Raw genomic sequence first — 13,388 nt, forward strand, 5'->3', positions numbered from 1 at the left:
CATGCACTCAATTACTACACCAAATGTATTTATCCTTATTGTGTTGCTTACCAGGGGGCATGAAGATCACTCTGGTTCTTTCTCATTTTATGGGCCAAGATTATAAACTAATTTAAACTGAATTTGTAGGAATAGGGGGTGGGTACCTTAACAGCTATGAGCAAAGCCAGCCCTAGCATTTTATCTCAAGCTTGGGACATGAGGTTATTTCTGAACACTAAAGGCATTGGGATTTGGTAGGGGGGAGGTGGCTGTGGTGTTAAGTAGGCAATTAATTTAAATAGCATCAATCACTGCCTAACTGAAGTGGGATCCACAATGTAATGATGATTAAAAACTGCACAGAGACTGGTAAAGATGCCCTCCTCCAAAATAATGTCAATTCCACCAATCACCTTTGCCTACAGTAGGGCCTTTTAACACCTCAAACTCATATGTGGGAGTGGGGGAGTGGGACATGGTGAGTCATTTCCCCAAATGGTTCTAGCACAGGCCCAAATTGTAATTCTCAAAATTGAACACCTCCAAATCCATCTGCAATTCTGGCATGCCACTTACCATCCACAGAATCTATCTTGCTGTGGGCTGGGTCTTCTGGATCACCAGGTCCATGTTGGGAGATGGGTGGGGATGCAGGGTAGGGGTGTGAGAGGAAGTTCTAAGCCTTCATCTGAGCCTGGGCCCGCTTTATAGTCCACACAGCTCAGGCAACTAGCTAGCCATGACAGGGTGGGCTTTGCTTGCCTCTCACTATGAGAGATGATCACAGTTGCATTGGAATCCTCGTCACACTTCTGGACAGCTACCTGGGCTGGCCACATCAAATGTATTTTCAGACCTGACCATGTCAGTGACCACAAAGATGTGGGAGAGTGCTTTGTAGTGGGTGCACATGACCCAGCATGCACCCGCTATGTAGTTGCTGTCCCATGTTTTGGTGAACTGCTGTCTCCATACCTTACACTATGAACAGTACTAGATTCATTCATGGTCATGACCCCAGGCTGGCATTTCCTTGGTTATCCTCTGATATGCTGTCTTGTTTTAATGGCATGACTGGAGTGCCCCCTGATTCTCAATCTTATCCCAGATGGGGATGAAATCATCTACCTCTTCTTTGGTCCAGTTGGTACCATGCTTGTTCAAGGGGCTGGACTTAGACTGGGAAACCATAGTTCAGGAAGGGTAGATGGGTGAGTAGAGCTACAGAGGTCCTAGATGAGTTGTAAGGGTTCTGGAAATTCGCGCATGGGTGTATGGGGGAATGCAGGTCCTGGACAGGTCTGATGGGTTCTGGCATTTCCCAGTACAGTAGTTGGTGTTCAGAGAATGCAGGCTCTAATACTAATTTGGGTATGTGGCCAGTACAGAATGGTTGGCAAGTCAGCATATGGGGCAATAAGTAGGTAGGGGTGGCCACCTGGGGCCTGACACTCAGGGCAGTAGATTTCCGCAGTCAGGAATGGAACAACCAGAGTTCAAGAGGGTCCAGGACTAGGGCTAAAATGGTACCTTGTGGGGATACGTGGATGACTGACTGCTCTACCAGCCCTATGAGAGTATTATGAGGACAACCATATAGACACCCATCATGATAATATGGGCCAAACCATTAGTAAATCTTGTTGTAACATCTTTTGTTAAGGTGAAAAAGGAGTTTTTGTTTTTTAAGGTAATAGGAAACTTTTAGAACAACTTTGTTAACCAAAAAGGCTCATGGCACAAGTTCATTTAAAGGCACTATGAGATCTAATCCCCAGACCCAACAGTCATGACTCCTATCATGCCACACGTGCGTGGCAGGAAGTGCAATTTTTGGATCAGAGATCAGATCATAATAGCACCCTTTATACTTATCTGTGCAGGGAGAACCGAAGGTCACAAACCTGGGCTGTCCCTGCATGTGCAATTTGAAAGCTGGGTGCTTGCAGGTCCAGTCCTGGGGCCAAGAATCATCTGATTGTCAGCTCTGATTAGGGACCACACTGAGGTCTTGAACCTGCCCCAGTCCAGTCAGGGGCCAGGGCTAGGGCCAGAGCCAACAAGTGGGTGATTGTTGCCTTCCTGGGACTTACTATGCGTTCAGTTTGAGGTACCATACAAACCAGCCATAAAAATATATATGGCATTATACCTTATTTACTCAAATATAAGATTTTTTTTTTCGTCAGCGTGGGGAGAAAAGTACCTCATCTTATATTTGCATACGAATCGGAGGTGGGAGCAGGCAGCTGCTGCGGCTCTGACTCTGGTCCTGAGCCTGGGTCAGGGCCAGAGTCAGAGTCAGGTTGACAGCAGTCTCCTGCCCACCCCCGCCATCCTCCCTCTGCAGCTTCTGCACCTCCCCACACCCAGCCCCTTCCCTCTCCCTTACTGTCAGGCAAAGTCAGTTCCAGCTCAGGCCGGGGTTCGAGCACATGGAAACTCCTTCCCCTCCCAACCAGTCAGCAATACCAATACTGCTGCATTCTCTGTCCAGCTAATCAGCACTGCTGCATGGCCAGGCAAGGGCTGAGTTTCCAAATGCTGTGCTGTGGGGTGGAGTAGCCTGAGCAGCATCTGGCAGTAAGGGGGGAGGTGGGGGAGAGGAAGGAAACAGGCAGAAACTGGGGGGAGTTTGGAGGGAAGAGGCAGAGATGGGGGAGGGACAGAGGCTATGGGGAGCTGGTGGGGTGCAAGTGGCAGGAGGGTGCAGGAAGGCTGCAGAGGTGGGACAGAAGGCAAGGGGCCACCTGACTCCTGACCTCCAGCTACTGCTTTCCCTGCTGTAGCAGTGGGCAGGGGGAGGGGTTCAAGACAATCTTCTAATACTTAGATCCTAAACCTGGAAAATTACAACAAATCAGTGTTTTCCATATATAGAATATAATAATTTTGGTGTCATCTTATATTCAGGGTCATCTTATATTCAAGTAAATATGGTACGTAGAATATTTTAATGTCTGGTTTGACATTTTATGGCACCTTAAATTGGATGCATGTGTAGCACCCTTACCATTTATGCTGCAATTAACACAATTGTGGTGTAAATATAATATGTAGATGTGACCTAAGTGTAACAATGGAATGTTTAATGTATAAGGAAAACAATTGTAAAGGGCATTCCAATGTATATTTTTAAAGGCTAGATGTTGCTTAGTACTGTATATTTTACTTCAGGTTCCCAAGCACAACATGAAAGAAAACCTCATACTTCTATAAACTACTAAAAGCATAATTTAAGTATTTGTATTTTAATTAATTAATTAATTAATTTTAATAAATACATTTATGATACTGTATATTAGGATTATACCAAGTGTTTTGAATGTATTGTATCAAAACTATTTATGTAAGACATAGTGTCTTATATCTTATTTGCTGTACAAACCATAAGAAATTAGTTCTCAAAAAGGCATGTAAGGTACTATAACACTTGTAAGTATGCAGTATTAATTTTATTTGAAAAATTTTAGGGTAACTAAGGCAGACAGTTTAACAAGAAAATAATTTTTTTTAAATCTAAAGAACAAGTAGTCAAAATCAGTCCTTGTTTTCTTTTAAAAGTAATATTGCTTTCCTAAAATGTCAATTCAAAATTCTACTGGGAAACTTAAAAGAAGATAAGTTTAACGTGTAAAGAGTGAGAGTAGTGCCAATGTGTAAGATCAATGCCATTCTTCTCTCCTATCTGCCTCTTTTATGTCACAGATGTTTTTACATGAGTATAGCTTCGTATTTTAAAACAAAATGTTACACTGTGGGTTTTTTTAGGTGAGAGGTCCCCCAGTTGCAGGAGCATTTAAAGAAAGAACTACAAAGCCCACAGCATTTCGTAAGTTTTATGAGCGAGGAGACTTCCCAATCGCCCTTGAGCATGATACGAGAGGAAACAAAATCGCCTGGAAGGTAAGTCAGGGCACAGCTGTGGCAGCCAGCTGTGGTTATTGAAGTGACATCTCTCATTGCCAAACAAAGTTGGCTTATAAGTAAATAAACTGGAATAATTTCTTAGCAAATGGAAGTTGGTGGGGTTGCTGTTAGAGAAAGGCCCCCTGAGTCAGCCATCTACCTTGACTAACAATTAAATTATATGCTGCAAAAAAGAAGATGACAGAGTTGCTTTGCCTTAGAGAATTGTCTCCTGCCCAATTCATCTCTATTTTTATGAGGACCTGGCAACCCAGCCTATTTCAGGCAGTCCATCAAATGATGGAAGTGGCTGGATACAGTGAGCAGCAGCCATTTATCTCCCCCAAATTTCACCTTCCTGCAGGACACTTCCAAATAGAAGCTTTAATTACCTAAATGGATAGGTCAAGATTGCCTGCTCCCTGGAAATGCAGAGCAGAATACAAACGAAGGCAGATTCTCATTCCATGGCTGTACTCTCAGTCTGCAGCATATGTCAGGCAGCGTAATCGCTGTCATACGTGCCCCTGTTAGAGGCTGACCTCCACTGCTGAAACCATTACAGCTCCGACATTTCTCTGACAAAAGGTTAATTGGCTTCAAAATAAATGTATTGCCTAATGACTCCATTCTAATGCAGCTGTGTTTCTCTCTAAAAGGCTCAGTGATGTTATTTGTAAAACTTGCCAATCTTTTAAGTAACTAGAGCAGGCTTTTAAATTTAATTTGAAAAATGAATACTGATCTTTAACCTTCTCCTACCATTTAATTATTTTGGTTATCAAGAATTATTTTACTTTTTTGTATTACGTATTGGGTTAGAAGAAGATTTTTTAGAAAGGGAGTAATAGTTGCATAAAAATGAACATGATATTCATGAAGAATATACTTCAGATTTGTAGAATGATTTGATTCGTTCACATCAAACATGTTCCTAATATAAAAATTACAGCTCTGTTAATTTAGCTGATGGAAGAGGGATTTCACAATGTGGAGCCAGATTCTGCTATCAGTAAAACCAATGAGAGCAGGATTAAGTCTATAGTTTGGTAAATAAACCTATTCAATTAATTCATGACTGGTTCAGATATAGGGGTTTTTTGTTTATTGTATTATAAAAAGAATACTTGCAGTCTGGGAAATGCAGCAGATAGGTTGCAACATTATTGCACATAAATTCCTGAACAGAGGGAAACAGCTAGGTCTTGCAACAAGGGGAAGCTATAGCCATTCTCTCCACTAGATCTGCCCTATGTTCAGATGAAAAACAGAAAAATCCAATGTTGCTTCTCACAGGTCCATAAACTGACTCGGCCCTACCACGTACTAGGCCTCAGCTTCTTGGTTCATTCCAAAAACCATCACTCTAACCTCCTAGAGAGAGTGAAAGAGCTCTAGGCTAATCTGCACCATTTCTGCCTGTGTGGGTTACTGTCCTAAAACATTACAATTTCTAATCTCACAGCTCCATATTGAGACTGACAACCCTTTGCCCCATTTTAATTGTTATTTGGTATACATATTTCCATTTCAATGACTCTTGCCATGTTGATAGTGACAACTCATCTGCCATCCTGCTAATCTGTTCACCTACAACAAACCCACTAGCCAAATATGACTATTTAGAATAAATGGGTTGTTCCCAATGTTTGTAGTATGTGCTGTGTTGGAATGAAACAGCCTTGGATATTGATCTTGCTAGGGTATCCAAACCAAAATACAAGATAAGTTTTCTCATTGCCTAGGTTAGGGGTAGCCAACCTGTGGCATCCATTCTACAAGTGGCATGAACAGCCTCTTAGTGTGGCTTCCAGCAGATTGGGAAGGGGCAGGCAGCACTGTGGTACATAAGGCAGGGAGCAAAAAGCCTCAAAGCAGCAGATCAGTCAGGGAGCACAGGGCAGACAGCAAAAACTAGAACAGATCAGGCAGGAGAAGGGGATTAGAGTGGCACTCAGGGAGAGATTGTGGGGGCTACTTTGTGATGCTCCTGCCAAAACATTTGCTCCCCACCCCCCCACCTGCCTTAAGTCATATTTATTATGCTAGACCTTTTGGCTCACTGTATTTCTACCAGCTGGGATAAAATGGTGGCCATTCTAATATAGAAAGCAGGAAGTAGGACTGATTATATCCATTCATATTTGCCTTTCCTAGTTTGAATAATCTTATTTGCTGCACAAATTATTTCCATCTAAGTATATATTAAGTGTATATTAAAAAGATTATTCCATTCCTACATTACCAGCAGCATGAACCAACATCTTTGTCAGATGTTAAAACATTGGAAATAAGCAGGTTTTGACTTTTCATTCATCTGTCTATAGCTGAGCTAAATGGTGGTCTTCTATTAAGGGAACAAGTGTGAGATTTTTGTGAAATCTGTTGTCATAGGTAAAACAATTTGTATACAGCAAAGTTTGTTCTAGCTAATATGCACTAATCTTCATCCTGCATACATTTATGGTTATGGTTATGTAGCTTGGGTACACCCAGGGGTGTGCCCTGTCCATCAGTAAAAGGGATGGTGGTCAGGCAAGAGTGCTGAGAGAGGGGCCTGCCACCTGGGAGCAGTTCCCTCTCCTCTCTACAGAGCCAGGCTGAGACAAAGTGCTCACCTATATACAAATGTATTACTACAATAAATAACTATGAATAAGAAACATTAAATATTTACAGTAAAATTAGTGTGTGACACCTTATACAATAACCTGCAATCAACATATTGCACAACTTCGAGGGACTGCAAAAACATGAACCAGGTGATTCACAGTATATGCAATAATTAACCCCCTTGCACAGAATAAGAATTAACACTTTCAAACAGGTGAGTCAAGGCATCAACACAATAAACACATATGAACATCAACTTAGATAAACCCAGGTAGGCTGAGGTAGCAATACCATAGACATACACAGGCAGCAATACAGGTAAGTTCCAATAATAGACAATAAACATATATAGGCAGTGAAGACAGATAAACCCATATAAAGTCCCTTAAGGAGTACCCATAACTATATTAACCTCTACAGTACAAAACAACAATCACAAAATATGGGGGTGCACTTAGCACCCCACAGGGTGTTCCCTGGAGCCCTTCCCCTTTAGGGTCCCAGGTTATGGACACGCCCCCCCTCCCACAATGGAGGAGGGTGGAGGCTGCAGACTCTCTTCTCCCAAGCCCACCTCCCCTATGGGACCTGCTTCCCCAGGAATTCCTGCTCCCGCTCTGAGGCAGCCAAGGCTCATCCCTTGGTGGCCAGTATCTCTGGCAGCACCTCTCTCCATCAGCACTCCAGCCTCTCTCTGGCAGCACCTCTGGCTCCTCTCAATGGCCTGGTGCCCCGCACTGGGTACCTAGGTCACTCCCATGGGAGCCGAGCCCTTACTGGCTCCAGTTCCCCGGCCTCACAATGGGAGTTCTTCCCTTTCCCGGGCCCTGCTCTGGGCGCCAGGGCTCTTTTAGTTTAATGCAGAGCCACACTAGAGCTGAGGACTTGAGCAGCTTCAAGCTGTTCCCAGGGCCAGCTCTCTGTGCGCTGACCTGCGCACCATGTGGGGCCTGAGCAGCCTCGAGCTGCTCGCAGGGCCGGCTCTCTGTGTGCCGGTCTGCATGCCGGGTGGGGCCCAAGCTGTGGAGCTGCTCCCAGGGCTGGCTCTCCGTGCACTGATCCATGCACTGCCTACCCAGCCACTTTCCAGGTTCACAGGCTTAAGCCGCCTCAGGCAGCTCCTAGAGCCTGAGCACCATGCACCGATCTGCGCACCATGAAGGCTCAAACAGGGTCCTGAGGACGGTTGTCTCCAGAGCTCCTCTCTCCTCGCTGTCCCTCGCTCTCCCAGTGTGCCGAGCATGCTCTCCTTTTATACACTTCAGGGGCTCCACCCCCAACGTTCTCTGGACCTGGCAGGGTGTCGTCTGGAATCAGGTACAGATTGCTCCTTGCCCCCTCCCTTCGGGGAAAGGGCATGGCCTTGCTTACCCTGACTTGCTTCTGATTGGTGGACAGGCTCCACCAATTGGAATTGCAGAATCTCGAGCCCAGGACTCATCCAGAGCTCAAAAGGTAAGTCTGCTACACTTACTTTTAAGCATGTGACTAGTCCCATATGAAAACTAGCCTGTGCGTGAAAGATATTCCAAAATAAAGGTATGAATTTAAAATTAATTATTACTGAAATAGAATAACTAAATCCAAAATATATTAAACTAGTTCAAAAAAAAGTATTTGTATTTGAGAAACCATGTGTCCACATATTAAGTAATTCACAAATAGTTATTCTTCCTGAAAAGCTCTTGTAGAGTAACTCCATTTGTAGACAAGCCCTTAATGTGCAGGTTGAGGCAACATAGTATCTGATTTTTGTATAGTGTATGCTGGTGGGGTTATACCAATTTGAGAAAAGTAGCCCATAATGGTCATATCTAGCAAACCTTTAAAATGTTAAATTCTGTTTATGCAAAATAAGTAGCGTTTGAAAATTTTGCTCATTAAAACAGTTTAGATAACGTTTTTAAAGCGTTATTCATTTTCCTAGTCTAAATGGGATATAAAGTCACCTTTTCCCATGTAAAGTTTAGATAAATGGACTTGAGCAGGGAAAAGAATGCAGGAGAATGGAGAAGTTCAGAGGGGATAAAGCCCAGGTATAAGTATGACACATTGTCTCCCCCATGCCATCTGATATTAGTTTGCTTGTTGTCTTGGCTTTTCTTCTCTTTGTAATTTTGATTTTCAAAAGAGAATATTTTTAAAAATGTTCTCCATATGCATTTTATGACAGATTGCAAACTCTGGCTGTGAAGACTGATCAGTTTCTAATCAGCTGGCCATACAATGCTATTTTCTGGCTTTTTCAATTAAAAGCAAAGAAAATTAGAACTTTTCTAAAATAATGTTAACTCTTACTTTAAACTTTCGAGTTCAGTAGGAGAAAAAACATCTTCTTGAGCATTTAACTTGAAAGATTCTGTATTTCCAAACTACTTTTTTTTACATTACTGTTGTGAGTTCAGATAATGTTATTTCCATCAAATAGAGAAAACTTAGATCAAAATATATTTATAATTAATATCAATAAACTGCTGTGTGCAAAAGTAAGAAAGGAAATAGAACCTGACTTGAAAAATTAAAAGAAGAGAAAATATTAAACAAGAAAACATATTTAAGCGTTGACAATAAGTATTAATAAGTCACCACTCTTATATATATATATTATATTTGATTTAGGTAGTCTATAAGGTGCACACCTACCTTACCTTCTACTTGAATTTATCCCTTTGCCATTCTCAGCAGTCAAACCCAGAGCTTACTTGTTAATTATCCCCATGGAGGAAAATTGAGCTCTTATACTTAAATTGCTAAAAGACTCATCCATTTAGCCCACTCTACAGACGGGTCTGAGATTTTGATCCCAACCCAAGCAACTGATCTACTTAATATGGTCCAAGAACTTCTTAAACCCCTTCAGGAAAATCTGTAGGTTTTGCTTGTGAACTTCTTTGGCAAATGTCACAAGATCAATATAATATTTAGAAATCTAAATTATGTCCTCAGTTTATACCCATTTTTTCACCTTAATTTTGAGTGAAGTTATACAAATATTAATGTTAAATAAAATAGATACAAAGTATAAACATTTGTGTTCCAGGATAGAAAACATTAAATAAATGTGAGGAAAAAACTTTCCCTATAGGTAGGTTATTCTGTAATTGTCCATGGTTTTTCAAAAAATTTTCTTAAGCTAGTTCTGGCACTGACAAACAGATATTAACGATGCATAGAAAACTGGATAGTTTAATACTTGACGGCAGTATTTCTGTTAATTTTGGAATTCACAAATAGTCAAAAATACAATAATTATAGAAAAGAAATCAAAATATTGTTTACTGTGTGCAATTGTGTGCAATACTGTGTGCAATTGTTTAGGAAGCCAGCAATATGATTTTTAGTACTTCGTAAATATTCTTGTGCACAATTTCATATGGAGTTATGAATTATAAAGCCTCAGTCAGGTCTAAAAAGGACTTTCACTTTTAAATATACATTACTGAATTAAAAAAGGTCAGAATCCAATTAAACCTTTGACTAAAAAGTTGATAAAACCAAAGAACTCTCTGAATTATTAAAAATGTTTAAAATACAGTCTTTGCATATCCCAGCACAAGTCACCAGAATACTTGAAAAACTAGAGTTATTTAGGGGGCAGGATTAATTATAGAAGTCATTATGTTCTGCAAAACAAAAAAAAAAATCTGCCTTCAAAAGAATTTTAGTATTTTGAAGTGAATGAAGCAAACTTTTCTGTGAAGTAAGTGTATGAGTTGAGTATGATCTCCACTTAAAAGTTTTACCAACATAGCTTTGTTGGTGGTAGGTATGAGTTTTTACCAACATAGTTATGCCAGCAAAAAGTTTAGTGTAGACACACATACATTATCAAAAATGCTTCTGCAAATTTAACTTTGGGGGGAAGAGTTGCTGGATATATACATCAATAAGGTTTTTAAAGGTAGACATATCTGTACTGGTGTTCCCATTACATTCTAGTGCACAAGAGTAGTCCTTTTTCTTAGGTTTCTGTTGCTCGTGAGATGTGAGCATTGCCTTCAGTAAAAAATCTTGTAAAGTCATAAATATAAATTGTAACTATAATCTCTGCTCATAAGGTTAGTTGGGATACAGAATTTTTTTCTCTGAAGAGATGATTTAAAGTGATTGCATGACAAGGTGCACCCACTCTCAACTGATTTTCCCTCTACATTGTTTCAGTGAGCCTTGTATAGAGACACAGAAGAGATCTTGATGCGACTACTGCAGATCTCTTATCATTATGTTGGTGCCTTTTCCCAAATGCCAAACAGAAAAAAAAAGCCTCGCTGAATATAGCACTTGTTTTTCTGCCAGAATGTGTCCTCTTTCATTTAGTAGAGGATAATATATCTTTAATATTTTTAATTTTTGTAAGTATTTTGTTTGGTATTGATCAACATGAACTAATACTTACTGACTTTATCCCCAACTGTTTTTTTAAATTAATTTATTAAGTGCTTTTCAAAGGTCTAATTACTTAAAAGCCAGTAAAAATGAATGGTAATAAGCTAATTTCCCTAGTAACAGTCTCAGCACTACACTCATTTCCTGTCATTTGTGAAGTCAGATTTTTGGCAGCAAGTAGGGCATAATGTCTGCAAGAAATAACTTATTTTTCTAAATTGAGAAATTTTTCTCCTTCCATTCTTTGTTAAGCATTGTTTAGCGTATTTGTTAGCAAAAGAAGTTTAAGAGATATTCTCTACTTAAAAAGTAGGTTAAAAACGGGAAGGATATATGGATTCAAAGCTTTGAGAGATCATATACAATGGGTAGAGTGACAAATGACTGTTTATCAGGCTTGGACAATGTTAGTAATGGATACTGCTGAGATTGATGTTATTTCCTATTTAGGTTACCATCTTTATTTTAGAAGGGAAGTAAACAATAAATTAGAGAAATTTCAGTATGATACTAAACTGAGCAGTGTTGCAAACAACAGTAAGTGCAGTAATAACAGTAACCTAGAGCAATGGAAAACATGAGCATAAGATATGAAAAAGAGTTCTCTTTGGAAGAACAAATATTAAATAATATACCTGGGTAAAAATATTCAATTTAAAAAAGAAATGTGGAAAGCAGCTATGTTAAAAAACAAAAAGAAAACAAAACAAAAAAAATACAAACCAAACAATTACCTGTACTACACTGGTAATAATGCACAAAATAATGGATATTTGCAATAAGATATGACAGGAAAAAAACATTTAGTTGGGGGAGGTATAAACACAGCAATAACATATCTTCTGGCAGACAAATTATTAAAAACTAACAAATCTATTACACTAACTTGATGAAGTCCATGCATAAACTAATACCAGTGATAGCCCTTAATGCTGCAGTGCTAGTTTGATATTTCTTAGCCAATTATCCTCAAAATGTATTCTCTCTAATGTGCATGAGAGATTATTTTTGGATATTTCCAAAAATGTAAATGGTATTTCCAGTCTTCTAGCTCCAAGGTAGACAACCTTTTCTGGCTGCAGTGCAAAATGACCCACCTCAGATGGTAGCTAGATGGGCATTGGGACCCTATCACTGGCACTGCTTGCTTGTCTCTGCAGCAGCACAGAGAAAGTGCCTGCAGAGAAGCCCCATATCTGCAAATGAGATCCACAGGTTTCTCAGATGGTAGATTGCTGACCCATGCTCTAGCCCTATTTATCTTCAGATTTCTGATTTTACAAAATTGATTGACATCTTATCTTTGGCCCAATTCTTATTTAAATAAAAGCCTCTTTAAACCACTTCAGTAGTATAATGAGTGGCTGTAAATTATACTTATATCCACTTTAAGACCATTTTTCATCACCAGAATTGTGAAAAGGGGCTTATAAACATTTAAAAAGGGGCAAAACACAATTGCATTGAAAATAATGATGAAACTTCCTTTAACCTCAGTAGCTCCAGTTTTCCTTATTCAGAAGGCATAGTTTGCCTTTTCCCCCCAAATCTTGAGCTATATATAAGAAAAAAACTTTTTTTCTGCTGATAGGTTACTCTTTGAAGTCTCTGATGATATTCAGGGAGTCCAACTGTGGTCAGCTACAAGCCTTAAGATTTTAAGTAATGCAAGTCAAAACGAAATGATCAGCACTGTTTTGATGATTTGCTGAGTAACATACCTCATTCAAGCTATTATATTACTAATAATTACATTTAGTATTTGTATAGTTGGTTCTTTATATACAGAGCACATTGTAGACATAAGTTTTTACAACACTTAGAGTACATTTTTAGAAAATGTTGCTATAAGTGTACAATGCACATGGGAGTGTACAATGCACATGGGAGTGGCTGAAAGGACTTAGAACTATCAGTTCCTAGAGTTAGGGATTTCTTGTTTTTGGTGAAATCATCAAACAACAGTTTTTGATAAAAGTGGTCTTTTCAAACCTTTTAAAAATAATATCCTATGATCACTAAACACACTAACTTAGATTTTTCAACAGAAAGAAAATCTTTATAATGTGCATAAATTAATTGCATGCTTAAAGCACTCATTAAAATTATTGACAGGCAGTGACTGTATAAACACCTGCAATTTTGTGTTGATTCACTGCTTGCTAATACTGATGTACAACATGCTTTCATGATTTACTCTTTTTTGTTCAATTCTCTTTACTTCTGGAAGGATGCTTCTTTCCATCTCTTGGCAGAATTGCTATTCATAGAGTGAAAAATAGAGAACTCTATCAAAACAAGGTGTTTTCACTGACATAACTGATCATTTCATAAAATACCACAGAATTTAAAGCAGCTATTTAGTAAAATGTGCCTGGTATGAATGTGCTTATCAGTTTAAAAAACACTATACTTTAAAATGCCAGAATGTAAGGGAAACAGTGAATTATGTCACAAGTTAAAGAGAGAGTTTTTTTGGTGTTATCTGTGATTGGACC

At 39.4% G+C, this 13,388-nt stretch overlaps 1 protein-coding gene across 4 annotated transcripts in view; it reads left to right on the plus strand.

The window, feature by feature from the left end:
* Nucleotides 1–13,388, plus strand: part of PACRG (parkin coregulated) — a 530,362-nt gene that overhangs the window by 138,791 nt on the left and 378,183 nt on the right. For all 4 annotated transcript variants that reach the window (XM_059714750.1, XM_059714757.1, XM_059714746.1 and 1 more), the window contains one exon: nt 3,754–3,888. In XM_059714750.1, the coding sequence (XP_059570733.1) occupies nt 3,754–3,888 (135 nt within the window). The remainder of the gene's footprint in view (nt 1–3,753; nt 3,889–13,388) is intronic.

Source organism: Alligator mississippiensis, chromosome 1 (genome assembly GCF_030867095.1).
Source record: "Alligator mississippiensis isolate rAllMis1 chromosome 1, rAllMis1, whole genome shotgun sequence".
NCBI lineage: Eukaryota > Metazoa > Chordata > Crocodylia > Alligatoridae > Alligator > Alligator mississippiensis.